Below are 13358 nucleotides of genomic sequence, written 5' to 3' on the forward strand. Positions count from 1 at the left end.
GTCGCAAATCAAAATATTTGGTCGTTTGATCAACGACATTAGTAAAATAAAGTAAAATCTTTTAGAAAATTAAATATTTTAACCCTTATTTTTTAAGCATCGAGCAGTTATCATATATANTTGTACATTCTTAAATTTTTAATTTCTTAAATCAATTTTCATACTAACAATAACAATTCAAATTTTACTTAGTTTTTTAAAATAGATATTTAACGTAAGTATTTCATACTTTACCTTTCCAATTTTCATTTCTTCTCTCTTTCGGTTTGGCTGTTGTAGGGACTGTAAATTGTGCCGACACTTATCATAATCAACAAGTTTCCTTCCTCGTTTGGCAATTTTCCCCTGAAATAATTAAATATTATGCTAATATTACTGAAATGACGCATAAATATTTTTTTTGATTTTCAATGCTTTTAGCACATATTTTTAAAAATTAGGTTTTGGATAAATATAACAGAAAAAACATCTTAAATATTTTGGAATATAAATTGTAATTTAATAAATTTAAAAAAAATGTATAATTACAAAATTTTCATTTAATTTTACTTTTACTAAGTTACAGTCGTTAAAAATAGGTTTCCTTGTAAAAAACATTTCGTGCAAATTTAGATTAATCTGGTTTCGACATGAGATCAAATTAATTTTAATAATTACCTTCTAATTGCCTTTTAATAATGATGCTTTCTTTAATTTGTAGTTGAGCAACATTTTAAGTGAAAAAAAAAAGTAAATAATATAAATCTTTAAAAAATTTTTTTTTTTCAAAATGAATCTTAAAATCACATTTTAATAAAGAATTTAAAAAATTTCGAAAGTGGAAAGTTTTTTTTAATTAAAGTTGCTGAAATAGTTAAAAAAAAAGTTGATATAGGACCTTAAAAAGTTAATTTTCGAAATAAGTTAATTTCAATGATTTAAAAAGTTTGAAGAAATAATAGAAAATTGGAATAAAAAAAATTCCAAGAGAAGCATAAAGAGAAATAAATTATTTTGCAGATATTTATATTACAATAAATGTTATATTTAATATGACTTAATTTAATATTGTTACTTAGTTTCTGCAATAAAATAGTAAGTATGGGTATAATATTTGTGTATTCGTTTTAATTACTTTTCTGTTTCAAACTAATGCAGTCTAACTAAAAATAAGTTCCTATATGAAAGAGAAAAGAAAATATTTTTTGCCTAGGTACTTTTTTTCCGGATTTTTAATCAATAAACAAAACCTACAGAACAATTGCTTCCAAACGGTTTTAGGAACGAGAATATATTTACATCATTAGCTTGTAAACATTTATCCATAATATCAGTACATTGAACTAGAATTCGGTGCAAATTAGTTGAAACATTATCAAGGAGTAAATTTGAACAATGTTTCCTTTGAAGTTGAATCATATTATTCTTTAATTAAGTTAATGAAGTTCGATAAAAGAAGTTCAACTTATTACCATAATAAGGTTGCAGTAAAATTTGAACGATATTATGGTTCAAAACGATCAAAAAATTTTAACAGTATAGAACAGGGCTGTCCAACTGCAAAGAGCCTACGGGCCAGAATTCCGGCCACTGATCACCTGGCTGGCCGCAGTTTGAAAAAGCTGAACAATAACCTCTTACCTCTTATACAATAACAATTAATAGTTGAATTATTAATTATAAAATAATGGAACAGAAGGATTATAAAGCAATTTGCTTACATTTTAATGGGAAAACAGAGGTCGATCAACCTGAATAAGAAGTTGGCGGGCCACACAATATGTGTTGGCGGCCGCATGCGGCCCGCTGGCCGCCAGTTGGACAGCCCTGGTATAGAATAAGTGAAAGCTATTCTTCAAAAGTTGGTTATGGAATTCTTTGAGTAAAGCTTGGTTGATACCAATTATGCTTCCTTCTAGGAACGCAAAATAATAATATTTCCACCATTCAATGTTGAATCGATTTTTTCGAGAGTATTTTGAGTCATAGATATTTATGGAATTCAATTTCAAATAGCATAAACATGGAAAATGCTTCACAAGGAGATTACATATTTTTTTTTAAAGAATCAAATTCCAATCAATATTTCTGAAAAAAGTTTCGAAATAGTTAAAGTTCTTAAAAAAATTTTACTTTCAGTTTCAAATCATATTATTATTTTTTCTTTTTCTAACGGCAGGCACTGAACTTGTCTTTCTTTGTCTCGGAAGATGCCGGAAGTGCTGCTCATTTAACGTCACCCAGTGGGCACCTGTGAACCTAAGTCACGGAGGTGAGCAACATTACCCACGCCACACTGCCACATATACCCGTTCATAGGGTGGACCACATTCACACAACAGAGGATAACACACAAAGAGAAACATCCATGCCCTGAGCAGGATTAGAACCCGCAACCATTGACTTGGTTGTCAGACATAGTTTTGACTGTAAAATTAATTGAAAATATTTTTTTAATCGAAAAAAAAGAGAAAATCCATAATTATGAAAATGAAAAAGTTCATACGGTAATGTCATAGAACTTTAGCGAAGCTTATTAAGACTACGGTTTTTGCCCTACAATTTGAGCTACAAGATATTATCAGCATAAAAGAAAATAATTGTTCAACGCAAAAATAAGTAAATACATTTAGTCACAAATCTTACCCTTATTTCTGGAAATTGGCTCAAGTAAGTTGCAACTGGTACTCCAACTTGGTCATTAAGTTTGTGACAAAAATCATCCCAAACCATTTCAAGAACCTTTAAGATTTAAAAGAGTTAAATATAGTTTAAAAATTTTATGCTTATAAACAGTTAAGAAAAACAAAGTTTAGAAACCTGTGTTTTAACTGGAATTTGTTCACACCCGACCCAGGATGGCTCATACATTTCCGTCAGTGTATCCATCAAGCTTTTACTTGCAGCTTGCATAGCTGAAATTGCATAAATATGAACTAAAATATTCACAATCAAATAGGCATCAAAAATATTGTTCTTAGTACTATAATGGCATATTCAGGAACTGCTTAAAGACACTNAGTTTAGAAACCTGTGTTTTAACTGGAATTTGTTCACACCCGACCCAGGATGGCTCATACATTTCCGTCAGTGTATCCATCAAGCTTTTACTTGCAGCTTGCATAGCTGAAATTGCATAAATATGAACTAAAATATTCACAATCAAATAGGCATCAAAAATATTGTTCTTAGTACTATAATGGCATATTCAGGAACTGCTTAAAGACACTGATTTTTGCAATATATTTAAACATTATTATTTCTTGGATTGAATCTGCCTTTTTCAATTTTAGTCTCAAATTTATAATCAGCTTTAAACCTAAATTTTCAGATCTTATTTTTGGGTGTAAATAATAAAAAATAGTGCAGCAATTTTATTACAGAATGTTCAATTTTAATGATGCATTTAAAAGACAAATGTTCATGACGCGATTTCAAAATATTAGTCCAGAAGTGTTCTTTTATTTAAGCACTGGAAAATATTTCTAAAACCTTAATTGTGCTAAAACAAAAATAAATGAAAACAAAACTTCTCCAAAAATCTAACAATATCAGATCGAAACAAAATATTACAAGATTGGCTTGAGATAGAAAGTTACCCTTTTTATACATTTAAGACAATTTTTCTTTTGCATTTTAAATAAACATTAAAAATTTTATTCCTAGACAATTTCCTAAAAAAATTTATAATTGCCTAAAAGTCACTCTCCTGTCTTGTCCGAAACATTTTCTTAAACCTATTTAATTTATTTAAAATTTCTACACCAATATTTCAATAATTAAGGTAGTATTAGTAAACTACATATTTTAAGGTGTAAAATAATATTTTTTGAATCCGCTCAAGTATTTAAGATTTAAATATTAATTTTTCTATTATTTTAAGAAAAAATAGAAATTTTTTTAGTCCTGTACCTGCAACACTGTTTATTATCATCGTTCTGATGGGTTGATTGAGTGCTTTGAAGATTTGATTTACCTATTGTTATTATCATAGCTTTGAAGTTCTAAACTGAGGTGTGTAACAGTTTTTGCTATCATTCTCCTGTACAACAGTTTTATAACGCAAGAAAGAATTTTGTAATTAAAAAAATAATGCATATTATAATGTTTGATGACTCTTTTGTTAAGTGCCTCATAAATGTCAAGTATGACTTTTTTTTAGAATTTTAAAGTACTCTTAATTTTTAAGAATATGTGACTTAAAAAATGCTAAGTTTTTGGAAAATTGTCCATGTATCAATTATCAAAACTACCTGTTTCTTATCATTTTACTCATAATATTCTCAAAAAATATTTCCAGAAGCTTTATTTTAGATACATTACAAAGAACATTTTTCTTTTTTGATTCATACTTATATGAAGTAAAGTCATCCATATGAGCTCTGATAATTATGCCAGTCAAGAGGATTAAAAGCATTTCTTATGTTGTAAAGCTGGGAATACTTTTTAGAAAAAAATAATTCAATAAGCAGAAAATAGTTCGAAAGGAATTCGTATTATTTAGTAAATAAATAATTTCAATTCAATATATATTTTTATCTACATTAAACCTAATTTATATATATTAGTGTAATTTGCTTAACAATAATCAAAATGTATTATGATATTTAAGCTAAAATACTCAATACATTTTTAATAACATATATATTTAATTCAATAATATTTAATAAATATATAATTTCAAATTAATGACATTTAAATAATTTAAGGAGCTGAAAATGAATAAAAAAAATTATCATTATTTGCTTCTGTATATTCATTAACAAGTAATTAGAATTTTAAATATCTAATTTAAATATTTCTATCATCTCATACTAAAGGAAAATACTTTTAAAATAAAGATAAATTGTTATTAGAAAAAATATTTTTTAATGTGTATTATTTTATTTTAATCTATGGTTCGTTTAGGAAACTAGATAAAAAATTTTCTTAAATTTTTAAAATTAGTTGCTAAGTTCGTGAACATATTGTGCTACTGACTGCAAAAGCAAGTAAATTAAATTATCAGTTGCATGCTAAACCATTCCAGCTGAAATAATCTGATGAGTGTGCCTGTTAATCTTGTCCTTAGACTGCTCCATGTTGTTACTGAAATTATTGATATCTAATAAAAACTTTGTATTAGGGAGACCGAAAAGTAATGTCGTTTCGGCGCATTATATATTCGTTGGTCTTAAAAACCAATTCATTTTTTTTCAATCTGGCATTGAAAGGTTGCTGCTAACGAATGTTAATACATTATTAATTAAAAATAAAATCTTGATAACAAATATCAAATGCGCCGAAACGATACTACTTTCCGGCCCACATAATACCTAACTAGAAATTTTGTTGGGGAAATTTTCGAGTTTTCTAAGCAAAACGAAGCAAATGAACATTTCTAAATTTCCTTAAATGTATTTTTTTTTTCAATTCATTTTCTACATCTTCGATCATTTATTTAGAACAACTGTTATTGATATTACTTACCCCTGGCGCAAGACACATAATTTTTGAATTCCTTGCTTAGTCTTTGTGCTGAAGCCTAGAAATTACAAAAGAATATGATTAATTTATAGAGTTATAAGAGAACATTTAATAAAAATTGATAATAATTTTTTTATAAAATTGTTTGTAAATCTTATTTAGTTGATATTTGAGTATCACATTATAAGATTTAAGAAAAGGTCGGAAAAAAATTAGTTTTGAAAGCTTCAAAGTATTGAATGAAAACCTTTGTACAAGACGTCCAAATGGTTACCTAGAAAGAATTAAAAAAGGAGTATTTTTAACTTCCCAATTCTTGAAAATATTCAATCGATTCTGTTTAAATTTTATATCTTGCGATTTATTTGCATAAGTAAATTTAAACATATTTACACATAGAAGAACAAACTTTATCGATCATTACCAATTTAAATAAAAAGAAATAATTACTAGTTTTGAATACTTTTTACTTTGCTGTACTTTTTGAATAAAATTGTTTTTCAGAGAGTGAGTTTTATAAATGGGTATTCGAATAAATGGATAATGCCATAAATGATTATTTAAAAGTACAAATCATAATTGATGAATCTTTAAAAAAGAGTTAAAAATATTTAAATCTGTCCTTGAAATTTTAAACAAAATTTCAAAAATACTTTTCTGCTTTTCTCAACTATTTGAACAATTAATTCTCCTTTCAAATTCCTTTTGACAACTAAAATCTCCTTGATGCCTTTAATTTGACCTTTAAGTTTCCCATTTAATAAAAATTTTATTTCATTTTTTAAACTAATTTTTCGAGATGCCCCCCTTGCAGTCTTCTTTACCTCATTTTTATCAAATATTTGAAAAGCGATGTATGCAAAGCAGCGAATATAAAACGTATAGTGTTCAAATTTTCAATGCCTTATATTTAAAAAGTCAATTGGCTTTTGCGCAAAATATCTGGAAATGTCATTTTGAGTATTTTCTAAATTTTCAAATTTTTGCCTCTTAAAAAATGTTGAAGCAATCGTCATAAATGCAAATAAATGGAGCACCATCGGGTGAACAAGGTGGGTAAGGCCAACCAGCAATTTAGTTAATTTTTCCCTGTTATAACCCTTTTGAAACTCAAAAAGCATACAATGCTTAATTTGTGTACCTCTTCTTGTACTTAACTGAGCATTTTATCACAAATTGCAACAAAAAAAAAAAAAAAAAAGGAAAGAAAAAACGAAATGACTAACAGATATCGATATGCGCAGGAACGACTCAACTTTCGGTCTTTCGAAAGTACAACATAATTAGAAGATGCTACAGTTCTTTTTTTTAAAAAAAAAAAAAAAATTTCGTTAAAACCTTTTGAACTTTCGCTCTCGGCTGATAAAAGTATTAAACCTTACGCAAGCCATATCTATACATCTGTACCTTGTGCACCTAACGCAAGTTTGATATAGTATTCCATTTGTACATTGCCACATTTGCAGTAAAATAAAAAAGTATTTAAGGTTTCTTAGGCCATTATAGTCATGCATTGGATGCACTATTATACATTCTGCTCCCAATTTTTTTAAAAATATTTATAACCATTTTATAACTTATAATTTATAAGTATCAAACTTTATTTAGCCTAAATAATTATGCTTGCCATAAAAAAATTATTAAATTGTTACTTCAAATTGAATTTATTATGTTTCGAAATTAATTCCTAATTAATGCTCAATTAAAAAAAAATAAAAAAAATTTAAGTATTAGCATTGAAACTATAGTTTTTAAAGCTTTATAATTCTATAACCAAAAAAATATATATTGTATATATTAAAAAAAAAAAACCATTTCAAATTTTCGCATTTTTGTTCTTAACCCCGAAGTTAAAGTAAGGATTAGCGAGTTACACTTGAGGTACTTTCTTACGAAATATAAAGCGTCTATTTTAACTTTTAAACCAGAAATTAAATTCCTAAATACCTAATTTAAATAAATTGGCCAATTTTTTCAGTATGAATAAAAACAGACCATTTCATGTTCAAAGACCTAATGTAACGACTTATGTTTAGATAATGAGTGTTTTATTAAAAATTAGTATATTTCTTTCTTTAAATATTTAAAATTAAACTTCAAAAAACTAGATAGCCCCTTATTTAACTTTGCATATTATATCTTTTCAAGGTCAAGCGTTGATCTAATTATTTTCCAAGAACATGTAATTCCAAACTGCCTGCAGCATTATTCCACATATGATTCTATTTAAACGATGGGAAGATAATTACATCGGTTATTAAAACAAATTATGCTATGCTATAGAAGGAAGCAAAACAAACCTCCAACAGCTGCTTATTTCACTCGTCAGTTTGGTCATCAACAGAAACTAACACAAGTTCCTATTTATAATACATTGAAGGTCGTGAAAACCAAGCACGGCAAGGAAAAAAGAAAAGCAGAAAAACATCTTGCCGTTATAAAAATTTTTATCACGTACGAAGTTAAGGTTTGACCACAATACTGAAGCATTGAAGTGTGGGTTATGCTATCATCCAAGAAAGGTGAGGTGTTAGTCACGTGCCAACAAGAAGTTTGTAGACTCGTTTATGGGATTTTTCTTGCATTCCAATTCTTGAATAATTTAAGCGTAGGAATGAATGACTCTTCTTATCCAGAGGTTACTCCATAGTTGAGTTTATTCAAATATAAGGCCACAATGGAGGTGAAGTGGATAAAGTAATAATTAAAAACTAAACTGCTACGATAGCTACATAAAACATAAAAATAAAAAAAATGGTAGCACTTTAAATGGAAGTTAAAAAAAATCTTCGAATTGAATTGAATTTTATGATACTGCAGTTCATGAAAAATCATGAAAGTAAACGTAGGGGTAAATTTTTTTTTTTTTTTTTTTAAAGCTAGAGGTTGCTTTTTGTTCGTCCGTTTAAATGTAAATTAAAATACATTATGATTCATGAAGATGCATACGGTTTCAATGCACTATAAATCAAGAACAATATTACCTGCAACATAATTGTATGGATTTATTTTAATAAGTTTTGTTAAAGATAGTCGAAGATGTTCCATGCGTGATGCCTTAGTCGCCCGACACATATCGAGCCGGTAATCAATTCCACTCGAGACATTTATAGTGATCGATTCCGCTTAGTTTTCCTCAATGACACAACATTTTCCGTAAGGTAAACAAGCATAATGTTCTTTTTTGTGAACGGAAAATCCCGAATTCACAGAGCAACACGTACGAGAGACCACTAAGATATATGCGTTCTGTGCAGTGTCTAAAAAGAAAGTGTTTGGTCCTTCTTTTTTTAGGTGTAAATTGTCACGGGAGTCACTTTTTTTGGACATGTTAACTCTTTGGTTGATGACATAGTTGCATGCGATATTGACACCTTCATTATTCAATTGGATGATGCACCTCCACACTGGTCGGTCTACGTGCGAGATTACCCTGTTAAATATCACTCTCACCAATGGATTGGACGAGCTGTGGACTACAACATGCCACCTGCCTCATGGTTACCCAGAAGTCTAAACGTAACACTTTCTGATTTCTTCTTGTAGGACTACGTAAGGGACAAGATATTAGTCCTTTCCCTTCTTCATCTTCCTGTATTTATATATATATATATATATATATATAAACGTTACTTTGTCAATAAGCTGTTTTCAATATGATACTCGTGTTCAACATGCTCAATTCCTTTATGATTGAATAATTTTGTCCAAGAAAATATTTCATCATTGCCTTGTAATTATATAAAAAAAATTTTATTGTAATTATAAAGACCTTCGAAATGAAAGTTGGCTTATAATTTTTGTAAAATTTTAGGTAAAGTTAGTTAGGTTTAAGTTTTGTCAACTTAGATGTTATAGTTTTGTTAATCCTGAGTTCTTTTTTGAAGATACAAATCATTAGGTGGATACAATAATTAACAATATGATAGCTGAAATTAAAATTATTTCTAGGATAAGAATTAAATATTAGAATAATTGAGATGAATAAATATTTTCAAATTAATTTTGCTTTTTCGACAATACAATTTTTGTATATCTTAGAAATTCAAGAGTTTCTTAAGAATTTATCCTAGATAAGTTAAGTTCATTAAAGGCAGTTGAATGTCCTGTAAAATTCTTAGTTAGGATGACAATTTTTAATTTTTACCGTTTATTAATACTGAATAAATTTTTTAGGCATTTTTATGGTATATATTTTTTAACTATCAAATTTTGAATTTTGAAATCGAAATAAATATAAAGCTAAAAATTTTTTAATTCTTATATTACTCCACAAGTTTCTGTTTAAATTGATTTTCTATTTTTAAATTGGCTTTCATTTTTCAAAATTATTTTTTAAATTTTTTGTTTGCCACGGATAGTACAGACAGATTGTCGTGTTTACGCTCAAAAACTAACGTATAGTTTCTCTTCGTCGATTACGTGCATTTAAATATCTTCGACTCATACATATTAAACTATCCCAAATATTTTAAAAACTCAGAAATTTTTTCCCTTATTTTTTTAAAATCTCACATTTTTAAAATGTATGCTTAATCAAAGGGAAAAAAACACTGACAGTTCAGTAAACGAGTGATATGTCACAAATAACATTTCATTTCTACCTATTATTACATTTAATTTCTTAGATATAAAAAATTGAAATTACGAAACGGTATTGGTCTTAAGAACTCAAAGATATTTTAAATTGTATTCTTAGGGAACTTATTTGTAGGGATTAGGCTATGTTTCATTCGCTTCAAATTTATTTGATACATTTTTTATAAACCTTCTCAGATCTATTGTTCTGCTATTGAACAGTGAAATTTTCGAAGGATCTTATAAATTTACTCTTTAGTTTAAAAGGAAATGCTTTGCTTTGTTACTAGCATAACAAAACTGCTCTTCTTCACTGTAAAAAGGCTTCTAAAAAAAGTAAAAATAAGCAAAAGTGTGTCGAAATAGCTGCAAATCTAATACACGGTAAAAAATGTCTAAACTTAACTAATTTAATTAATCTAAACTGATTTTGATTCGATAAAAATGTTTCCAAAAACCTCAGATAACTTCATTTAATATGCTTCCGATCAATTGAGAAAAATTTCTCTTATTTGTTAAATTAGGAAACTTAATTATAATGACGCCGATTCAGTTGCAGATTGTAGCGTAGCTACCACTACAACTTCCAATTCACTATTATATAAGACATGTTAACTCGATTCTATCAGGAGGTACCTTTCGATAGATGGCGGTTGACATTGTTGGTAACCAAGCCTCTCATGGGTGTCTCGCGGACGTGATCTGAACACGCCTGCTGAAACTCCCACTTCAATTTGAACACATCTATCTTGATGGATGGTTCACAGTGAACAGTTGACTTGCTATTTGTGACTGCGACATTGTCCTCCTTAGGCTGTCGCTACTCAGTTTTGATCACACTTTGGGGTCCTGTATACATTCGACTGCTAATTGCAACACGGGAGTACACAGCTCTCTCGGTCTCTCGCAAAACATCATAATCAAGTATCCATTCATCAATTTCCATCATAGATAAAATTTTGGTGAGGAAGTAATGTAGCGTAGCTACCACTACAACTATTAAATTCCAATGCATTCGTATATAAGGCATGTTAACTTGATTCTATCTTAAGATACCTGACGACAGTTGAAAATGTTAGTAGCCTAGCTCTACAAGAGGTTTCCGAAATATTAAAAAAAAATGTTTTTTAAAACCACATGAACCGTAACTGCCCTATATAATCAGAAACGTTTCGGGATTTATTTTTACAGTGTATAATCGAATTTGAAAACCCCATATATTCAAAATCAACCATATATTCAACCAGTGGTACCCCTCCCCCCATATTCAAATAGTAGTAAATCCCATATATTCAACTAGTGATAAATCCCATATATTCAACTAGAGGTTTCCATTCATTGAATTCTATCACAGATAAAATTCTAGTGGGGAAGTAATGCAGCGTAGCTACTACTACAACTATTAAATTCTAATGCACTAGTATATAAGGCATGATAACTTTATTTTATCTTGAGATATCTGATGACAGTTGACACTGTTAGTAACCTACCCCTACAAGAGGTTTCCGAAATATTAAGAAACGTTTTTGAAAACTACATGCACCGTAGTTGCCGTACATATTCAGAAACGTTTCGGAATTTTTTTTTATAGTGTATAACCGAATTTGAAAACCCCATAATATTCAAAATCGAAACAGCATATACCCACTTTTGAGCAAAATGCTTAGTCTCAAAAGTGATGAGAAGGGAGAAGTGCGTGAGAGAGTTGTCTGTTAGCTGCCGGCAGGGTTCGAACCAACGACCTCCATGATCATAGTTGGATTCTCTAACCTTCATAGTTGTATACCCCAGTACAGGGGGAATTATTAGATGATTGATTAATTTATAGATTGAATAGTGTCAATAGAAAGGGACGCGTATTTTTGTAAGTTGTTTTTAGTTTATTCCTGAAAATACATGTAGAAACCAAATAAAAAATGGAATTCATTCATGTACAAAAGTAGAATAGAATGTAATCCTTCGGAAAATATTGAAAGCGGGACTTATAATTATTAAGAAATGTTTTAGTGTTATTTTGATGCAAAGCGAAAAAGTAAAAAAAAAAAAAAATGAATAAAATGTTTTTCCAATCTTAAAACAGTTAGGAGAGAAAGTATTGATTGTTTCTAGCGAAGTAAGACAATATCTTATGATAAAAATAAAAATTTTATTCCTACATTTTCTGAGCTTTATAAAAGGAATTAAAGTAATGTATGAAAAACTTAATAAACAGAACAATAGTTAACGAATGAAATTTTTAATTTAGTATTAATAAATTAATGAATATGAATAAATAAATAAATTGTAAAATGCAAGTAACTGGAAATTGTTTGTATTTCTTTCAGACTTTAATGCAAACAAAAGTAAAAATAGAAATTGTTCGTCTCGTGAAAGGGAGAAGGATGATAAGAGCTTTAAAAAGATGAGGATAAATAATTGAAAAAAGAAAGCCAACAATCGAAGAAAGTGGAGCTTTGTGGTCAATGAGGTCAAGGTACTGCTTGGATTCTAATCGTGAAATATTAATAGTAGTAGTTCGATGCTTGAAAATTTTTTGTGCATTTTTTTTCCTAATCTTTCAGCTACTTCCTGTCGGATAATAAATGCTGCATGTGATTGTGATACAAAAAAATTATTCTTTCAGTAAGTAAAGACTATTTAAAAAACGCCTACCTAATAAACAAAAATGAATTGTCGCCTACTCATCTCAAAGCATTTATTTTTTTATTAAGAATCATATCAAACATTTTTTGTTCGAATCAATTAATAAACTTTCGCACCATTTTTCTGATGAATAAGTAGGAAACTGAAATTTTTAAGAAAGTGTGAAAAAATGAAAAAAAAGCTAAATTTTTTAAAAACATTTTCTGAATTTTTTGATTTTTTTCAGAATTGACACCTAACTTTTAAAAAGAAGATAGAAAAAGTTCAAAAAATCTATTATGCTCTTTTTTTAATTTACTATCTTGACGATCCGCAGAAAGTTAACTATTTTGAAATAACAAATGCGATACAATTTTCATGCGATTTGTTCTAACCTTCTTATTACAATTCACAAGTTTAGAAGGTTCACAAGTTTAGAATATTTTCTTTGAGACTATATTTAAATAATAATAATATTCTAATAGTAATAGTTTTTGTCACAATATTTTAATATTAAAGGTGTGGAATGTTTTTTTATTTTTGAACAAAAAACGTGACTATTCTGTTAATACCTTTTTCGTCATAGTTTTCGTTCTCATTATTTGATAAACAAATCTTCAATGAAGTATTGTTTTTTTTAGAAATTTATTAGTCACATAATAGGATATTTAAACTTCGTCAATTCTTTTTTCAGTTTTATGGCAAAAAAAAAA

At 28.3% G+C, this 13358-nt stretch overlaps 1 protein-coding gene across 2 annotated transcripts in view; it reads right to left on the reverse strand.

The window, feature by feature from the left end:
* Window positions 1–13358, reverse strand: part of LOC107449550 (amphiphysin) — a 60630-nt gene that overhangs the window by 20469 nt on the left and 26803 nt on the right. The window contains exons 3-6 of one of the 2 annotated variants that reach the window (XM_021147865.3): window positions 5449–5503; window positions 3011–3105; window positions 2626–2721; window positions 235–345 (exon numbers count right to left, since the gene is read on the reverse strand). In XM_021147865.3, coding sequence (XP_021003524.1) covers window positions 235–345; window positions 2626–2721; window positions 3011–3105; window positions 5449–5503 — 357 coding nt within the window. Of the gene's footprint in view, window positions 1–234; window positions 346–2625; window positions 2722–2799; window positions 2914–3010; window positions 3106–5448; window positions 5504–13358 lie in introns of those variants that run through there. The other variant, XM_043043971.2, reaches the window with a different exon arrangement.

The sequence above is a fragment of the Parasteatoda tepidariorum genome, chromosome X1 (genome assembly GCF_043381705.1).
Source record: "Parasteatoda tepidariorum isolate YZ-2023 chromosome X1, CAS_Ptep_4.0, whole genome shotgun sequence".
In the NCBI taxonomy this organism is placed as follows: Eukaryota; Metazoa; Arthropoda; class Arachnida; order Araneae; family Theridiidae; genus Parasteatoda; species Parasteatoda tepidariorum.